Raw genomic sequence first — 21,887 nt, forward strand, 5'->3', positions numbered from 1 at the left:
CAGCTTCCCGACAGATTCCCGACAGCTTCCCTACAGCTTCCCGACAGATTCCCCACAGCTTCCCTACAGCTTCCCTACAGCTTCCCGACAGATTCCCGACAGCGTCCCTATAGCTTCCCGACAGATTCCCCACAGCTTCCCTACAGCTTCCCGACAGATTCCCGACAGCGTCCCTACAGCTCCCGACAGATTCCCCACAGATTCCCTACAGCTTCCCTACAGCTTCCCGACAGATTCCCCACAGCTTCCCTACAGATTCCCCACAGCTTCCCCACAGCTTCCCTACAGATTGCCCACAGCTTCCCCACAGATTCCCCACAGATTCCCCACAGCTTCCCTACAGATTCCCCACAGATTCCACAGATTCCCTACAGCTTCCCCACAGCTTCCCCACAGCTTCCCTACAGATTCCCCACAGCTTCCCCACAGATTCCCCACAGATTCCCCACAGCTTCCCTACAGATTCCCCACAGATTCCCCAGATTCCCTACAGCTTCCCCACAGCTTCCCCACAGCTTCCTACAGATTCCCCACAGCTTCCCCACAGATTCCCCACAGATTCCCCACAGCTTCCCTACAGATTCCCCACAGATTCCCCACAGCTTCCCTACAGATTCCCCACAGATTCCCTACAGCTTCCCTACAGCTTCCCGACAGATTCCCCACAGCTTCCCTACAGCTTCCCGACAGATTCCCCACAGATTCCCCACAGATTCCCTACAGCTTCCCTACAGCTTCCCGACATATTCCCCACAGCTTCCCGACATATTCCCCACAGCTTCCCTACAGATTCCCCACAGCTTCCCCACAGCTTCCCCACATACAGTGCTGGATCAAGGATGATTGTTCTCCCCCAATTAATAAAGCAGCTTTGCTCCAAATCTACATGTGTGACATTTAAAGCCTCAGCCTGTCCACTGGAAATAAAAAATAATCTTGTGCTGTCTGATGTAACGTTAAATTATCACTATGGCATCCAGTCACAACACAGCAGGCTTTTCCCAGCATGCATCCAGTAGCTTGCTAGTTAAAAGGCACAACACAGTCGAGAATGTGTTAGTTACCAGTATCGTTCTGTCTCATTCCGCTTGAGATGTCTTATACGTTAAATGTACAGTTGAAGTCGGTAGTTTGCATTCATCTTAGCCAACTACATTTAAACTCAGTTTTTACACAATTCCTGACATTTAATCCCAGTAAAAATGTCCTATCTTAGGTCAGTTAGGATCACCACTTGATTTTAAGAATGTGAAATGTCAGAATAATAGTAGAGAGAATGATTTATTTCAGCTTTTATTTCTTTCATCACATTCCCAGTGGGTCAGACGTTTACATACACTCAATTAGTATATGGTAGCATTGTCTATGAATTGTTTAACTTGGGTCAAATGTTTCGGGTAGCCTTCCACAAGCTTCCCACAATAAGATGGGTGAACTTTGGCCCATTCCTCTTGACAGAGCTGGTGTAACTGAGTCAGGATTGTAGGCTTCCTTGCTCGCAAACTCTTTTTCAGTTCTGCCCACACATTTTCTATAGGATTGAAGTCAGGGCTTTGTGATGTCCACTCCAATACCTTGACTTTGTTGTCCTTAAGCCATTTTGCCACAACTTTGGAAATATGCTTTGGGTCATTGTCCATTTGGAAGACCCATTCGAGACCAAGCTTTAACTTCCTGACTGATGTCGTGAGATGTTGCTTCAATATATCCACATAATTGTCCATCCTCATGAAGACATCTATTTTGTGAAGTGCAACAGTCCCTCCTGCAGCAAAGCACCCCCACAACAGGATGCTGCAATCCATGTGCTTCACGGTTGGGATGGTATCTTTGGCTTGCAAGCCTCCCCCTTTTTCCTCCAAACATAACGATGATCATTATGGCCAAATTGTTCTATTTTTGTTTCATCAGACCAGAGGACATTTCTCCAAAAAGTACGATCTTTGTCCCCATGTGCAGTTGCAAACCTCAGTCTGACTTTTTTATGGCGGTTTTGGAGCAGTGGCTTCTTCCGTGCTGAGTGTCCTTTCAGGTTATGTACAGGACTTGTTATATAGGACTTGTTTTATTGTGGATATAGATACTTTTGTACCTGTTTCCTCCAGCATCTTCACAAGGTTGTTCTGGGATTGATTTGCACTTTTCGCACCAAAGTACGTTCATCTCTTCCTGAGCAGTATGACGGCTGTGTGGTCCCATGGTGTTTATACTTGCGTATTATTGTTTTTACAGATGAATGTGGTACCTTCAGTCTCCCAAGGATGAACCAGACTTGTGGAGGTCTATCATTTTTTTCCGAGGTCTTGGCTGATGTCTTTTGATTTTCCCATGATGTCAAGCAAAGAGGCACTGAGTTTGAAGGTTGGCCTTGAAATAAATCCACAGGTACACCTCCAATTGACTTAAATTACGTCAATTACCCTATCAGAAGCCCCTAAAGCCATGACATAATTTTCTGGAATTTTCCAAGCTGTTTAAAGTCACAGTCAACTTAGTGTATGTAAACTTCTGACCCACTGGAATTGTGGTAGAGTGAATTATAAGTGAAATAATCTGTCTGCAAACAATTATTGGAAAAATTACTTGTGTCATTCACAATGTAGATGTCCTAACCGACTTGCCAAAACCATAGTTTGTTAACGTGAAATTTGTGGAGTGGTTGGAAAACAAGTTTTAATGACTCCAACCTAAGTGTATGTAAACTTCCGACTTCAACTGTAAGCAAAGTCACATGACACGCACATGTGATGACGGCTATATTAAGGAGCTACATATTTAAATGAGTTAAGATTTTAAAACACTGCCACTGGTCAATAATATTTCGGGCTTTAAGTGAAGTTGCATGAAGCCCGAAGTAATTCCTTTTTTGGGAATTCTCCTCAATTTCGATCTTGTCTCATCACTGCAAGTCCCCAACGAGCTCGGGAGGCAAAGGTCGAGTAATGTGTCTTCCCGAAACATGACCCGCATAAGCTCGCTTCTTAACACCTGTCTGCTAAACACGGAAGTCATTTCGCACCAATGTGTCAGAGGAAACACTATTCAACTGATGACCGAGATCAGCCTCCAGGCGCCCAAGCCTGCCACAAGGAGTCTCTAGATCACAGTGAGCCAAGTAAACCGGGACAACATGGAGTTAACCGGGACAACATGGAGTTAACCGGGACAACATGGAGTTAACCGGGAAAACATGGAGTTAACCGGGACAACATGGAGTTAACCGGGACAACATGGAGTTAACCGGGACAACATGGAGTTAACCGGGACAACATGGAGTTAACCCAGACTACATGGAGTTAGCCGGGACAACATGGACTTAACCCGGGACAACATGGAGTTAACCGGGACAACATGGAGTTAACCGGGAAAACATGGAGTTAACCGGGACAACATGGAGTTAACCGGGACAACATGGAGTTAACCGGGACAACATGGAGTTAACCGGGACAACATGGAGTTAACCCAGACAACATGGAGTTAGCCGGGACAACATGGACTTAACCCGGGACAACATGGAGTTAACCGGGACAACATGGAGTTAACCGGGAAAACATGGAGTTAACCGGGACAACATGGAGTTAACCGGGACAACATGGAGTTAACCGGGACAACATGGAGTTAACCGGGACAACATGGAGTTACCCCGGACAACATGGAGTTAGCCGGGACAACATGGAGTTAACCGGGACAACATGGAGTTAACCGGGACAACATGGAGTTAACCGGGACAACATGGAGTTAACCGGGACAACATGGAGTTAACCGGGACAACATGGAGTTAACCGGGACAACATGGAGTTAACCCGGACAACATGGAGTTAGCCGGGACAACATAAAGTTAACCGGGACAACATGGAGTTAACCCGGACAACATGGAGTTAGCCGGGACAACATGGAGTTAACCGGGACAACATGGAGTTAACCGGGACAACATGGAGTTAACCAACATGGAAAAAAACATGGTAACCGGGACAACATGGAGTTAACCCGGACAACATGGAGTTAGCCGGGACAACATGGAGTTAACCGGGACAACATGGAGTTAACCCAGACAGCATGGAGTTAGCCGGGACAACATGGAGTTAATCCGGACAACATGGAGTTAACCGGGACAACATGGAGTTAACCCAGACAACATGGAGTTAACCCGGACAACATGGAGTTAACCGGGACAACATGGAGTTAACCCAGACAACATGGAGTTAACCCGGACGACGCTGGACCATTTCTTCCCCGCTCTATCAGACTCCCTATTACGGACAGTTGTGATAAAGCCTGGAATCGAACCGGGGTCTGTAGTGACGCCTCTAGTCCTCTGCGCCACTCGGCAGAACCCAGTTACAGTCATTTTTTTTACATGAGTCAACTTACTATGAATTGGTTTCATCCAAATATCAATCAATTTTATGGAAAACGTGATTTTCACAGTTTGGGACCTTTAAATGTGCAGTTACTATTTGTCTAACCCCAGACAGCAAACTCCAAGCTACTAGTCTTAGTATGGTATGGTTTGTTTTCCAAAAAAACCACTATTCCTCATCCACAGGAATATTACAGGATACACCCACTATTCCTCATCCACAGGGACCACTATTCCACAAGACAGGGATATTACAGGATGTAAACCATTATTCCATGGGACAGGGATATTCTGGAGTGTTCCAGAGAACACATGTAATGCTTTGACTAATTTAGAGAATATAAATGAGAAATAGACAGTTAGTTATATTTTGGGCTGGTAATAATTGACCATGATTTGTAATCCATGGGCTCTTAGCATTCTGTTGACAGAGTAGGGTGTGAGTCCCTAAGATTACCGTATTCGCTATATAGTGCGTTACTTTTGACCTGACGCGGCTGTCATCTGAGAAACACCCACAGAGCCTCATCTAAGACACACCCACAGAGCCTCATCTGAGACACACCCACAGAGCCTCATCTAAGACACACCCACAGAGCCTCATCTGAGACACACACCCACAGAGCCTCATCTGAGACACACACCCACAGAGCCTCATCTGAGACACACCCACAGAGCCTCATCTAAGACACACCCACAGAGCCTCATCTGAGACACACCCACAGAGCCTCATCTGAGACACACCCACAGAGCCTCATCTGAGACACATTGCTGTAAGCACAGCGCATGGGTACTAGTGGTGTAATGGGTTTGTGTTCTGGTGCAGGTTTGGACTGCCAACTGGGACATTTAAATACATTAGCTAGGTAGAGAACAGCTGTGTGGATACCTTTTCTATCAGACAAGCAATAATTAAAGTGATATTCTCTGCACATATCTCCAACCAAAAACTATGATCCATGGGGAAATACTGGCAGACATCTGATCAGTTCCCCTTACAGTTTTAATGTCCCCATATCTATTGTAAACCCTATAGGCCTGTGTGAAATGCCCATATGGATTTGCTGGCTGACAAATAATGATTTCCTGTTAAAATGTTAACGATATTTCCATGTCTGTATTCCTATGTCCAGTCCTGTGTGTGTAAATCTGGGACAAATTGTGTGTCCTAATCGATCAGAGATAACCATTGGCTGCTAATATAATAAGAAGGTGGGAAAACCCAATTGATCTGCAGTAATATGACATTTGCGGTTGCTATGACCACAACGGCGATTGGTGCAGGTAGGCCCTAACTACAGTTGCCCTACTACTGCGGTTCAGAGTTGAATAGGCCCAGAACTCTGAAGGTAGTTATTGGCAGGGATATTGGGGGTGTATTCCGTGAGGTGAATACATACTGTTGTGCCCTACTGAACAAGGCCAGAATGCGAAAGCAGTGAGCGAATAGCAGTGCGGTGGCGGCATGGAGCTGTCCTTCAGCACCACGCTCTATGAACGTTCCACAACGCTGTGCCCTACTACTGAACGAGGCCTGAATGCGAGAGCAGTAGAGCGGTGCGGTCGCAGTACGAAGCTGTTCTTTCAAAACCATGCACTACTGAAACAATGCGGTGCCGTATAGTGATACAGGAAGTAGTCCTTTCAGCACCATGCAATGCTATTGAAGTTCAACCGTTTTTACTGTAGCCGGGTAATCAATCTCGCAGTACAGATACCGGTTTTAAGAACTGAGCTGAGTCTTTAAACCTGAACTTGGTGTCTCACACGATGAAATAAAAACATATGCGTACTAGCATTATACAACTTTACAGGATGTGGTACACTGTAGCCTTTCAAGCATACAACAGCATCACAAATGCATCAAACACTTGGGGGAGAGGACACATACCAGCATCAGTGGGCTGAAATCGATTTGTAAACATTTAGATGTTAGATTTAGATCTCGGGTGTAAATTAAGGCCATTAATGGAATCTGAAATAGTTATGAGAAGATATAATTCACTCGGTGTGTTTGTGTCACTAATAACTGAATAATATAGACAGCAACTACACCGTGTTAATAAGCTTTTCTTACCTGAAACAGACGTAATATGTTCGCCACCATGATCGACACAGAACTCGCTGAAGCTCCTATCACTCCCACAACTTTTTCTGGCTTGACGAACACTGGTGGTTCACCGTTAGTACACCTCACATCCGACGTGTCTTTTTGTATGAGTGCCTGCACAAAAGTCAGAGACTTCTCCAGAGCATAGGTGTCCCTCGAACACGTATCGAGCACCCGGGCACCTAGTGTGACATTGGGAAGAAGATCGTCATCACTGTTGATTTGGTCCAAGGCATACATCATAGCTTCGAGACGATGGATCCCGTTCTCTTTCTTGATATCTCCACACGGCTCCCCCGGGATCCCCCGGGCGTGCACAGGGAAGAGGCCGCCAAGGGTCAGGTCTCCCTCCATTCTTATGGAATGCGGTGCGTAAATTTCCTGCGATGCCGTAAGGTCAAATAGAGCTTTCATCACACATAATACTTTCCACGTAAAGTAGGGTTTCTTCAGTTCTAGAACCACACTACCATTCCTTAGCTTGGCCATGGTCTCTCTCTCGTTCTTTCCCCTTATGCCTCCTCCGACTTCGATTTAGAAAAAAGACCGGACGCACCGAGGCACTTTGTTTTTTATAATACTTCAATGAAATAAAGGTGAGGCATCGTCCAAAGTAAGTTAATGTGTGCTTATTTGTAAGAAGAAAATGCGCAGGTGAGAAAGGTGCGCATATTATTCCACTAAAGGCTACCGACGGGTTTGCCAATGCGTTACTCCTCCTAAATGTGCGCACGACTTCCCAATAGCAGTGTACGGTTCACACAATCGCTTGTTGCTCGGACACCCATTCCAGGTTTGAAGACAGTGGGTCGACATTCAATAAAGAACACTAACCGACTAATACTTTGTAGAAAGAAAAATGTAATGGATACTAATCATAACACATTAAATGTATTTAAATACGCATTAAATGCGCACGAATACGTGATGTTGATATTCCAAGGTTTAAAGCGTGAATCACCACTGAACTCCCACCGTGCGCTGATGTCATAGGCTACTTTCCACAACGAATATCTAAACGCTAATAAATTGTTTTAAAACAAACGGACAACTCGGGAAATCTTCAAGATATAGAACTCCGAAAAGTTGACGTTTATTTCACAAGCAGTCCATCACAGGAGCACACATCTTGAGGCGCATGATGATAACGGAATTGCGTTCTGAACATGTTCAGCTGGTGTCTGTGACATCCTCCTCTTCACGCAAACAACGAACTTCTCCCAGACTCCCGTTTGGCTAAGAATGCAGCGGCTTCTCTCTGATGAAAGTAGTCTTTCTTTCGTTGTTGATCCCTTAGAAATCCCTCACTTGGAAGGAGAGGATGGAGAGGAGACATACAAGTATCTCCCCCTGAGCGCTACGGAGGGAATGACGCCTTCTCTCTCTCTCTCTCTCTCTCTCTCGCTCACCCTCTCTCTTTCACTCCACGGAAAAATCAAATATGCGTTTGTAAAACGACTTAATGCCCAAAGCCTGCAACACACATTTTATTTTTAAGCTTAAATCACAGGATGGGCTTTTATGTGTATCCCAGTCTACTACACCAACATATCAACTGTGTGTCCATGACTACAATATCATTGTTAAAATTAATTTGTTGCAAATATTATATTAAAGAGAGGGAGGGGGCTTTGATTGCGAGAAATGGATAATACAAATCGATATCAGGAATCCCTAATGGTTACGCTTGTGCAGGCAACCAGGGAAAGCCTGATGTACCATACAATGTTCATTGAGCGTAGGAGGTTACCTAATTCTGTTGCAGCTTTATGCAAGCTATTGCCGACCGTGCAATCACGCATGTTTGCTATATTTTGCATGCAAGCACGCACACACAGAAATACACGGAGAGATACGTCTCACACACACACACACACACACACACACACACACACACACACACACACACACACACACACACACACACACACACACACACACACACACACACACACACACACACACACACACACATGCTATACATAAATCACAGAATCCATTATTAGAAGTATTGTTGTTGTTAAGTTCTTGGTTGGATGGAAATATGTCTTTGAAGATGTCGTTCGAGTATTATTACAACTGCTCGTAGTACACTGTCATTTCATGTATAATGACCTTAACAAGTATGAGGTATAGAGAATAATCTTGAAAATAATCTGTCCATAATCCATTGTACAAGATGGTCTTTCAAATAGTATAAACGATAGAAAATAATGGACACACATAAGAGCAGTTCCACAATAACCGTGTTATCCTGAGACTCTGATTTTTCACTTTATAATTTATGGCAAACAAAAAAACTATGATTTCAAAGTTAAAAACAAACAAACAAACATGCAATTCCACAAACAAGTACCAATTCTAACAATGTCCAAAGAATGTTTTTACATTCTTGAAGTATGAAGCAGATGCATAGTTTGATAACATAATGAGGGTTTGTACTTTTTGGTTGCATCATTCTGTTACCATACTTAGCAGCTGCACTGTTCTTCAGGCAAATGTGTTCTGGTAAAATGTTCAACAGAAAGTAATCGTTGTGCGTAGAGGTGTATGGTTTGTTTAACATTGCAATCATTGGTTGTTGTTTGACATACATTTTAAAAGTGAAACATCAGATTCTCTGCATCAATATGATACTGTGGGATTGCCAGACACTACAGTAAACTTCACTCTGCCCGACACTACAGTAAACATCACTCTGCCTGACACTACAGTAAACATCACTCTGCCTGACACTACAGTATGTCACTCTGCATGACACTACAGTATGTGTCACTCTGCATGACACTACAGTATGTGTCACTCTGCCTGACACTACAGTATGTGTCACTCTGCCTGACACTACAGTAAACATCACTCTGCCTGACACTACAGTATGTCATTCTGCCTGACACTACAGTATGTGTCACTCTGCCTGACACTACAGTATGTGTCACTATGCCCGACACTACAGTAAACATCACTCTGCCCAACACTACAGTAAACATTACTCTGCCTGACACTACAGTATGATTCACTCTACCTGACACTACAGTAAACATTACTCTGCCTGACACTACAGTATGTGTCACTCTGCCTGACAATACAGTAAACATCACTCTGCCCAACACTACAGTAAACATCACTCTGCCTGACACTACAGTAAACAATACTCTGCCCGACACTACAGTAAACATCACTCTGCCTGACACTACAGTAAACCTCACTCTGCCTGACACTACAGTAAACATCACTCTGCCTGACACTACAGTAAACATCACTCTGCCTGACACTACAGTAAACATCACTCTGCCTGACACTACAGTAAACATCACTCTGCCTGACACTACAGTATGATTCACTCTGCCTGACACTACAGTAAACATCACTCTGCCTGACACTACAGTAAACATCACCCTGCCTGACACTACAGTAAACATCACACTGCCCAACACAACAGTAAACATCACTCTGCCCAACACTACAGTAAACATCACTGTGCCCAACACTACAGTAAACATCACCCCGCCTGACACTACAGTAAACATCACTCTGCCTGACACTACAGTAAACATCACTCTGCCTGACACTACAGTAAACATTACTCTGCCTGACACTACAGTAAACATCACTCTGCCTGACACTACAGTATGATTCACTCTGCCTGACACTACAGTAAACCTCACTCTGCCTGACACTACAGTAAACATCACTCTGCCTGACACTACAGTAAACAATACTCTGCCTGACACTACAGTATGATTCACTCTGCCTGACAGTACAGTAAACATCACTCTGCCTGACACTACAGTAAACATTACTCTGCCCGACACTACAGTAAACATCACTCTGCCTGACACTACAGTAAACATCACTCTGCCTGACACTACAGTAAACATCACTCTGCCTGACACTACAGTAAACATCAATCTGCCCGACACTATAGTAAACATCACTCTGCCTGACACTACAGTAAACATCACTCTGCCTGACACTACAGTAAACATCACTCTGCCTGACACTACAGTAAACATCACTCTGCCTGACACTACAGTAAACATCAATCTGCCCGACACTACAGTACGCGTCACTTTTCATGACACTACAGTAAACATCACTCTGCCTGACACTACAGTAAACAACACTCTGCCTGACACTACAGTAAACATCAATCTGCCCGACACTACAGTACGCGTCACTTTTCATGACACTACAGTAAACATCACTCTGCCTGACACTACAGTAAACATCACTCTGCCTGACACTACAGTAAACATCAATCTCCCCGACACTACAGTACGCGTCACTTTTCATGACACTACAGTAAACATCACTCTGCCTGACACTACAGTAAACATCAATCTGCCCGACACTACAGTACACGTCACTTTTCATGACACTACAGTAAACATCACTCTGCCTGACACTACAGTAAACATCACTCTGCCTGACACTACAGTAAACATCACTCTGCCTGACACTACAGTAAACATCACTCTGCCTGACACTACAGTATGATTCACTCTGCCTGACACTACAGTAAACATCACTCTGCCTGACACTACAGTAAACATCACCCTGCCTGACACTACAGTAAACATCACTCTGCCCAACACAACAGTAAACATCACTCTGCCCAACACTACAGTAAACATCACTGTGCCCAACACTACAGTAAACATCACCCCGCCTGACACTACAGTAAACATCACTCTGCCTGACACTACAGTAAACATCACTCTGCCTGACACTACAGTAAACATTACTCTGCCTGACACTACAGTAAACATCACTCTGCCTGACACTACAGTATGATTCACTCTGCCTGACACTACAGTAAACCTCACTCTGCCTGACACTACAGTAAACATCACTCTGCCTGACACTACAGTAAACAATACTCTGCCTGACACTACAGTATGATTCACTCTGCCTGACAGTACAGTAAACATCACTCTGCCTGACACTACAGTAAACATTACTCTGCCCGACACTACAGTAAACATCACTCTGCCTGACACTACAGTAAACATCACTCTGCCTGACACTACAGTAAACATCACTCTGCCTGACACTACAGTAAACATCAATCTGCCCGACACTACAGTAAACATCACTCTGCCTGACACTACAGTAAACATCACTCTGCCTGACACTACAGTAAACATCACTCTGCCTGACACTACAGTAAACATCACTCTGCCTGACACTACAGTAAACATCAATCTGCCCGACACTACAGTACGCGTCACTTTTCATGACACTACAGTAAACATCACTCTGCCTGACACTACAGTAAACAACACTCTGCCTGACACTACAGTAAACATCAATCTGCCCGACACTACAGTACGCGTCACTTTTCATGACACTACAGTAAACATCACTCTGCCTGACACTACAGTAAACATCACTCTGCCTGACACTACAGTAAACATCAATCTCCCGACACTACAGTACGCGTCACTTTTCATGACACTACAGTAAACATCACTCTGCCTGACACTACAGTAAACATCAATCTGCCCGACACTACAGTACACGTCACTTTTCATGACACTACAGTAAACATCACTCTGCCTGACACTACAGTAAACATCACTCTGCCTGACACTACAGTAAACATCACTCTGCCTGACACTACAGTAAACATCACTCTGCCTGACACTACAGTATGATTCACTCTGCCTGATAAACATCACTCTGCCTGACACTACAGTAAACATCACCCTGCCTGACACTACAGTAAACATCACTCTGCCCAACACAACAGTAAACATCACTCTGCCCAACACTACAGTAAACATCACTGTGCCCAACACTACAGTAAACATCACCCCGCCTGACACTACAGTAAACATCACTCTGCCTGACACTACAGTAAACATCACTCTGCCTGACACTACAGTAAACATTACTCTGCCTGACACTACAGTAAACATCACTCTGCCTGACACTACAGTATGATTCACTCTGCCTGACACTACAGTAAACCTCACTCTGCCTGACACTACAGTAAACATCACTCTGCCTGACACTACAGTAAACAATACTCTGCCTGACACTACAGTATGATTCACTCTGCCTGACAGTACAGTAAACATCACTCTGCCTGACACTACAGTAAACATTACTCTGCCCGACACTACAGTAAACATCACTCTGCCTGACACTACAGTAAACATCACTCTGCCTGACACTACAGTAAACATCACTCTGCCTGACACTACAGTAAACATCAATCTGCCCGACACTACAGTAAACATCACTCTGCCTGACACTACAGTAAACATCACTCTGCCTGACACTACAGTAAACATCACTCTGCCTGACACTACAGTAAACATCACTCTGCCTGACACTACAGTAAACATCAATCTGCCCGACACTACAGTACGCGTCACTTTTCATGACACTACAGTAAACATCACTCTGCCTGACACTACAGTAAACAACACTCTGCCTGACACTACAGTAAACATCAATCTGCCCGACACTACAGTACGCGTCACTTTTCATGACACTACAGTAAACATCACTCTGCCTGACACTACAGTAAACATCACTCTGCCTGACACTACAGTAAACATCAATCTCCCCGACACTACAGTACGCGTCACTTTTCATGACACTACAGTAAACATCACTCTGCCTGACACTACAGTAAACATCAATCTGCCCGACACTACAGTACGCGTCACTTTTCATGACACTACAGTAAACATCACTCTGCCTGACACTACAGTAAACATCACTCTGCCTGACACTACAGTAAACATCAATCTGCCCGACACTACAGTACACGTCACTTTTCATGACACTACAGTACGCATATCTGTACCAACAAATAGCCTACACAATAGATTCTAGCAGAATTAACAACTGGGTTTTCTGCACTCTCAAACTTGTGAAATTAAATCCGTTTATAATGTTTACCGCTTCGCCTCTAGTCAAGGAATATGAATTCTTAAATGCTGCAGTCTTAGGTGAGCTTTCACTTACAATGTAGTGGCGTTAGGTTTTCAATTAAAGGTCAAAGAAGCTTGGGGATATTCTACGGGCGCTAATTTAATGCATAATTTAAAAACATAAGAAACATTTTACACAACATCATTAAAGTGCTGTACTAGATCTGCGGGACACATTTCAGGGTAAAATTAAATATGTCCAATAATTCTTCATGAGAATATCTCAAGGTAAGAATTAGCTTTCTTGGCAGGCTTTCCCCTGACTTAATCAGTCGACTCCACACAGAACCTTGATTGTTGGAGTCGAGCCACACAGAACCTTGATTGTTGGAGTCGAGCCACACAGAACCTTGATTGTTGGAGTCGAGCCACACAGAACCTTGATTGTTGGAGTCGAGCCACACAGGACCTTGATTGTTGAAGTCGAGCCACACAGGACATTGATTGTTGGAGTCGAGCCACACAGGACATTGATTGTTGGAGTTGAGCCACAGAGGACATTGCTTGTTGGAGTCGAGCCACACAGGACATTGATTGTTGGAGTCGAGCCACACAGGACATTGGTTGTTGGAGTCGAGCCACACAGGACATTGATTGTTGGAGTCGAGCTGCTAATAGAGCTCGCCAGTTTATCGTGCTAAAACCCGGCAATGAGTTAGCTCTGGTTCGTTCAGCCATCCCTATGTAAAGATTGTATGGCAACAAAAAAAAAGCGTTTTGAATAAACTGAGAAAATAATGTCTGTGGTTGACACAGACTATGGTGATCTAATACGTTTTGTTTCCATGAGATAATATCAGTCAGTTAATTAACATGACCTTTATGAATAATAAAACCTGTTGAAGCCTGTTTTTATTATAGAACTTATCTTTCAGGGTCTATCCAAGAACCCTACAAAAACGCCACTGATTTCCTCCATAGGGTTTGTCAAACAAACCATGGCAGAGTTAGGGTCTACAAAAAGACGACATTAACATGTATCTCTATGCACTATTGGTATGGGTAATAGATTGGTGGTATGGGTAAAGGATTTGTGGTATGGGGAAAGGATTGGTGGTATGGGGAAAGGGTTTGGGTAAAGGGTTGGAGGTATGGGTAAAGGGTTGGAGGTATGGGTAAAGGGTTGGAGGTATGGGTAAAGAGTTGGAGGGAGGGGTCAAGGATAATAGGTATGGGTAAAGGGTTGGTGGTATGGGTAAAGGGTTGGAGGTATGGGTAAAGGGTTGGAGGTATGGGTAAAGGATAATAGGTATGGGTAAAGGGTTGGTGGTATGGGTAAAGGGTTGGAGGTATGGGTCAAGGATAATAGGTATGGGTAAAGGGTTGGTGGTATGGGGTAAAGGGTTGGAGGTATGGGTAAAGGGTTGGAGGTATGAGTAAAGGGTTGGAGGTATGGGTAAAGGATTGGTGGTATGGGGAAAGGGTTTGGGTAAAGGGTTGGAGGTATGGGTAAAGGGTTGGAGGTATGGGTAAAGGGTTGGAGGTATGGGTAAAGGGTTGGAGGTATGGGTAAAGGGTTGGAGGTATGGGTAAAGGGTTGGAGGTATGGGTAAAGGGTTGGAGGTATGGGTAAAGAGTTGGAGGTATGGGTAAAGGATTGGTGGTATGGGGAAAGGGTTTGGGTAAAGGGTTGGAGGTATGGGTAAAGGGTTGGAGGTATGGGTAAAGGGTTGGTGGTTTGGGTAAAGGGTTGGAGGTATGGGTAAATGGTTGGTGGTATGGGTAAAGGGTTGGAGGTATGGGTAAAGGATAATAGGTGTGGGTAAAGGGTTTGTGGTATGGGTAAAGGGTTGGAGGTATGGGTAAAGGATTGGTGGTATGGGGAAAGGGTTTGGGTAAAGGGTTGGAGGTATGGGTAAAGGGTTGGAGGTATGGGTAAAGGGTTGGAGGTATGGGTAAAGGGTTGGTGGTTTGGGTAAAGGGTTGGAGGTATGGGTAAATGGTTGGTGGTATGGGTAAAGGGTTGGAGGTATGGGTAAAGGATAATAGGTGTGGGTAAAGGGTTGGTGGTATGGGTAAAGGGTTGGAGGTATGGGTAAAGGGTTGGAGGTATGGGTAAAGGGTTGGAGGTATGGGTAAAGGGTTGGAGGTATGGGTAAAGGGTTGGTGGTTTGGGTAAATGGTTGGTGGTATGGGTAAAGGGTTGGAGGTATGGGTAAAGGATAATAGGTATGGGTAAAGGGTTGGAGGTATGGGTAAAGGGTTGGAGGTATGGGTAAAGGGTTGGAGGTATGGGTAAAGGATTGGAGGTATGGGTAAATGATTGGTGGTAGGAGTAATGGATAATAGGTATGGGTAAATGGTTGGTGGTATGGGTAAAGGATTAGAGGTATAGGTAAAGGATTTGTGTATGAGTAACAGATTAGAGGTATGGGTAAAGGGTTTGTATATGGGTAAAGGGTTGGTGTTGATAACATATTAATGTGCTGAAACTGATGGAATACCATCAGGGATGGAAATGAAGCTAGCCAGCGGCACTAGCCTGCTGGGACACTGAATAATTCAATCTGCAGAACATGTGTTTCAACACTTTGAATTACACAGCAGTTGGATAATGTGCACACAGTTCAGTGCTAGAAATGGTCAAATGCATAGTCGATCTACTGAAATACAACACATTGGTTATGTAACGCTGTGCCTGTTCATCATTGTTAGTGAAAAACAATCTATTTGGCCACAATTCACGTCTGGTAGCTTTTCTCTGGCGTCGTCTGGTAGCTTTTCTCTGGCGTCGTCTGGTAATTTTTCTCTGGCGTAGTCTGGTAGCTTTTCTAACATGGTCACCAACCCTTCCATGCCACAGTTAGCTATTCCTCTCCTCCTCTTGTTGATAGTTAGGACTTCCACTGTAGTATCATTGAATGAAAATGGCACCCTATTTCCTAAATAGTGCACTACTTTTTTTACCAGGGCCCGTCACATAGAGCACTATCTAGGGAATGGACTGCCACACTCTCAGCCGGAGAGGATGACATGATGTTGTGGGACGTAGCCACACTCTCAGCCGGAGAGGATGACGTGATGTTGTGGGACGTAGCCACACTCTCAGCCGGAGAGGATGACGTGATGTTGTGGGACGTAGCCACACTCTCAGCCGGAGAGGATGACGTGATGTTGTGGGACGTAGCCACACTCTCAGCCGGAGAGGATGACGTGATGTTGTGGGACGTAGCCACACTCTCAGCCCGGAGAGGAAGACGTGATGTTGTGGGACGTAGCCACACTCTCAGCCGGAGAGGATGACGTGATGTTGTGGAACCTACAACCAGTTTTTAGAAGGTTAGTAATTCATGAAATGGAAGAAGATGAGACATTGTGTGAAGTGACGACATCCATATCAAGCATTGTTGAGTAACATTTTGGGGCGGCAGGGTAGACTAGTGTTTAGAGCGTTGGACTAGTAACCGGAAGTTTGCAAGTTCAAAACCCCGAGCTGAAAGGGTACAAATCTGTTGTTCTGCCACTGAACAGGAAGTTAACCCACTGTTCCTAGGCCATCATTGAAAATAAGAATTTGTTCTTAACTGACAGGTGGATTATTGAATGAAGTGTGCCAACAAAACTGCCTTTTTTTGGGATATAAAAGGACTTTATCAAACAAAATGACCATTTATGAGGTGGCTGGGACCCTTTGGATTGCAAACAGAGGAAAATCTTCAAAGGTCATTTATTTATTTTATCGCTATTTCTGACTTTCGTGATGCATCTGCTTGGTTGGATTTTTTTAATGCTGTTGTATGCGGGGCAGTGTCCTCAGATAATCGCATGGTATGCTTTCACCATAAAGACTTTTTGAAATCTGACAAAGCGGCTGGATTAACAAGAAGTTAAGCTTTTAACCGATGTGTAACACTTGTAATTTTCATGAATGTTAAATATTACGTATTTTGTATTATTGAATTTTGTGCTCTGCAATTTCACCGGATGTTGTCGAGGTCAGGCGCTAGCGGTACGCCTTTCCCAAAGAGGTTTCAATAATATCCTCTTAAAGCTAGGAGGTAGAATTTTCACTTTTGGATAAATAGCGTGCCCAATTTCAACTTCCTGCTTACCCATGCCAAGAATGTAAGATATGCATATTATTCATAGATTTGGATAGAAAACACTCTGAAGTTTCTAAAACTGTTTGAATCATGTCTGTGATTATAACAGAATTTATGTAGCAGGCAAAACCCAGAGGACTAACTGTTCAGAATTATTATATTTTTTTCCCATCTCTCTTCCCTAATTTGTCTTTGCCATTGGAAATTTAATAGAAATATACTTTCAGTTCCTACATCTTCCACACGATGTCGCCAGTGTTTGCAATATGGCTGAGGTTATTTCGTTGTCTTAGTAGGAAGTAGGTCAACTCGGAACGGGGGACCCTTTTGTGAGTTGCACAAGACGTGTAGAGCAGAGTTTTTTTTCTTTTCGTTCATGTATTGAATACAGATTGCCCCGTCTACAATTTGATTGATTATTAACGTTTAAAAATACCTAACGTTGTATTACAAAAGTAGTTTGAAATATTTTGGCAAAGTTTATAGGCAACTTTTGAAATATTTTGTAGTGAATTTGCGTTTTTCTAATCTGTTTTTTATGTATCAAACCGGCTTTATAAATTGACATTTTCGATATATATGGACGGAATTAATTGTACAAAAGGACCAATTGCGATGTTTATGGGACATATTGGAGTGCCAACAAAAGAAGCTCGTCAAAGGTAATGCATATTTTATATTTTATAAGTGTGTGTGCAGTGTGAGGCCATATGTATTGTATTTAATGTAATTTCCCTTAGACCAGGCGTGCACAGGGGCTCCAGGGCTTTGGTCTTGTGACAATCTAGATTTATTTTGCCCTGGGGGTCAGGTCTTGGTGCAGTGTCTGATGTGGCTGTGTACAGCTATATGTGAGAGGATCTTCATTTGAGCCAGTTTTCTACAGCAGGAAAGTAATCCTGCACCAACATCAAATATAATTGTGTGGATTATAATTAACAGACATTTTTGTAGGGGTTGATAATACATTGTTCATAAGGGAAAATCAAGTCTGAAATGTCAAAGTGGAGATTACAAACTTGTAATGTGTACTCAAGGAGTTGGGAAGCAAGTACAAGGAGTGAATATTTAATAAATAAACAAACATGGAACAATACAGGAAACACAAGTATCGTAAGGACATGAAACAGAGTCAACAACACCTAGGTAAAGAATCAAAGGGAGTGAGAGATATAGGGAAAGTAATGAGGAAAGTGATGGAGTCCAGGTGAGTCTGATGAGGAGCTGGTGTGCGTAACGATGGTGACAGATGTGTGCAATAATAAGCATACTGGCGACCTCGAGCGCCGGAGAGGGATTATACATGACTTAACTTCAGAAGCATTTTAAAACCTCAAATAAACAACATGTTCCTGTTATTCCTCAAATAAACAACCATTTCCTGTTATTAAGTTATCCTGCTTAAGGGTGATCATATCTCTCCATTTCTCTAAGAATAATTACAGTCAACAGGTGATTGGTAGACAGTTTAAAAGGTGAGCCAATTTGAAATGCCTGATGGACTTGAGGTCTTGCTTGCAGACAGATGTCATTGATATTAATTTTAAATTTGAGTGGCCAGTTTATCTTCTTCCAGAGGACAGTCAGTTCTCTGTAGAGAAAGTTTTTTAGTGTTTAGACAGCCAAATAGGACATACCCAAATCTAACTGCCTGAACTGAATAGTACTGTAGCTTAGGACCTGAAGCAAAGATATGCATATTTTTGATACTATTTCAAAGAAAACACTTTGTAGTTTGTGGAAATGTGAAATTAATGTAGGAGAATTTAACATTGTGAAATTAATGTAAGAGAATAACACATTAGATCTGGTAAAGGATAAAACAAACAGAAAAACATATTTTCTATTTTTATTTAATCATCTTTGAAATGCAAATGAAAGGCCATATGTTGACATAAGAAGCTGGGTGTAATTTAGATGTTGTCCACAAGAGGGCAACAGTGTGTGTGCAATGTTTCAGACTTATACTTTCAAAAATGAGAAATCTACATAATATTTTGTATAAAGTCTCCCAGGTGTCCCTCATGAGTTTGCTCATGAGGATGCTTTGTTGTGAAATAGGAAGCCGATTCTAGATTTAATTTTGGATTGAAGATGTTTAATGTGAGTCTGGAAGGAGAGTTTACAGTCTAACCATACACCTGGGTATTTGTAGTTGTCCACATATTCTAAGCCAGCACCATCCAGAGTAGTGATGCTGGAAGGGTGGGCAGGTGCGGGCAGCGATCGTTTGAAGAGCATGCATTTAGTTTTACTTGCATTTAAGAGCAGTTGGAGGCCACGGAAGGAGAGTTGTATGACATTGAAGCTCATCTGGAGGTTAGCTAACACAGTGTCCAACTAAGGGCCAGATGTATACAGCATGGTGTCGTCTGCTTAGAGGTGGATCAAAGAATCACCAGCAGCGAGAGTGACATCATTGATGTATACAGAGAAGAGATTTGGCCCGAGATTTGAACCCTGTGGCACCCCCGTAGAGACTGCCGGAGGTCCGGACAACAGGCCCTCCGATTTGACATAGTCAACTCTATCGGAGAAGTAGTAGGGGAACCAAGCGAGGCAATCATTTGAGAAACCAAGGCTGTTGAGTCTGCCAAAAATAATGTTGTGATTGACAGAATCTAAAGCCTTAGCCAGGTCGATGAATACGGCTGCACAGTAATGTCTCTTATCGATGGCGGTTATGATGTCGCTTAGGACCTTGAGCGAGACTGAGGTGCATCCATGACCAGCTCTGAAACCAGACTGCATAGTGGAGAAGGTACAGTGATATTCAAAATGGTCGGTAGTCTGTTTGTTAACTTGGCTTTCAAAGACCTTAGAAAGGCAGGGTAGAATAGATATAGGTCTGTAGCAGTTTGGGTCTAGAGTGTCTTTCACTTTGAAGAGGGGGAAGACCGTGGCAGCTTTCCAATCTATAGGAATCTCAGACGATACAAAAGAGAGGTTGAACAGGCTAGTAAATACGGGTTGCAATAATATCGTCAGATCATTTTAGAAATAGAGGGTCCAGATTGCCTAGCCTGGCTGATTTGTAGGGGTCCAGATTTTGCAGCTCTTTCAGAACATCAGCTATCTGGATTTGGGTGAAGGAGAAGTGGGGGAGGTTTGGAGTGAGTTTCTGTGGGGAGTGCCAGGCTGTTGACCGGGGTAGGGGTAGCCAGGTGGAAAGCATGGCCTGCCGTAGAAAAATGCTTCTTGAAATTCTCAATTATTGTGGATTTATCGGTAGCTACAGTGTTTCCTGGCCTCAGAGCAGTGGGCAGCTGGGAGGCGGTGCTCTTATTCTCCATAGACTTTACAGTGTCCCAGATCTTTTTGAGTTTGTACTACAGGATGCAAATTTCTGTTTGAAAAAGCTAGCCTTAGCTTTCCTAACTGCTTGTGTATATTGGTTCCTTACTTCCCTGAAAAGTTGCATATCACGGGGGCTTTTCGATGCTAATGCAGAACTCTACGGAATGTTTTTGTGCTGGTCAAGGGCAGACAGGTCTGGAGTGAACCAAGGGCTATATCTATTCCTAGTTCTACATTTTTTGAACGGAGCATGCTTATTTAAGATGGTGAGGAAGGCACTTTTAAAGAACAACCATGCATCCTCTACTGACGGGATGAGGTCAATGTCATTCCAGGATACCCTGCCAGGTTGATTAGAAAGGCCTGTTTGCAGAAGTGTTTTGGGAGCGTTTGACAGTGATAAGGGGTGGTCGTTTGACCGCAGACCCATTACGGTTGCAGGCAATGAGGCAGTGATCGCTTAGATCTTGTTTGAAAACAGCAGAGGTGTATTTGGAGAGTGAGTTTGTTAGGATGATACTGTATCTATGAGGGTGCCCGTGTTTACGGATTTGGGGTTGTACCTGGTAGGTTTATTGATAATTTGTGTGAGATTGAGGACATCAAGCTAAGATTGTAGGATGGCCCGGGTGTTAAGCATGTCCCAGTTTAGGTCACCTAGCAGCACGAGCTCAAAAGATAGATGCGTGGCAATCAATTCACATATGGTGTCGAGGGCACAGCTGGGGGCAGAGGGTGGTCTATAGCAAGAGGCAACGGTGAGAGACTTGTTTCTGGAAAGGTGCATTTTTAGAAGTAGAAGCTTGAATTGTTTTCGAACAGACCTGGATAGTAATGACAGAACTCTGCAGGCTATTTTTGCAGTAGATTGCAACACCGCCCCCTTTGGCAGTTCTATCTTGGCGGGAAATGTTATAGTTAGGGATGGAAATTTCAGGGTTTTTGTTGGTTTTCCTAATCCAGGATTCAGACACGGCTAAGACATCCGGGTTGGCAGAATGTGCTAAAGCAGTAAATAAAGCAAACTTAGGAAGTAGGCTTCTCATGTTAAAACCTCTTGAGGATAGGGAGACGTTAGCGTCTCAACTGGCCAATTGCCAGGGGAAATGCAGAGCTCCAGATTCAAATAA

At 43.6% G+C, this 21,887-nt stretch overlaps 1 protein-coding gene across 2 annotated transcripts in view; it reads right to left on the bottom strand.

Annotated features, from left to right (window-relative positions):
- LOC112255367 (metabotropic glutamate receptor 7) overlaps positions 1-7,840 on the bottom strand; it is a 404,189-nt gene extending 396,349 nt beyond the window's left edge. For both annotated transcript variants that reach the window (XM_042324868.1, XM_042324869.1), the window contains exon 1: positions 6,438-7,840. In XM_042324868.1, the coding sequence (XP_042180802.1) occupies positions 6,438-6,959 (522 nt within the window). In that variant the 5' untranslated portion in view covers positions 6,960-7,840. The remainder of the gene's footprint in view (positions 1-6,437) is intronic.
- Between the last annotated feature and the right edge of the window lie 14,047 nt (positions 7,841-21,887).

This window comes from Oncorhynchus tshawytscha, linkage group LG07, assembly GCF_018296145.1.
Source record: "Oncorhynchus tshawytscha isolate Ot180627B linkage group LG07, Otsh_v2.0, whole genome shotgun sequence".
Lineage (NCBI taxonomy): Eukaryota > Metazoa > Chordata > Actinopteri > Salmoniformes > Salmonidae > Oncorhynchus > Oncorhynchus tshawytscha.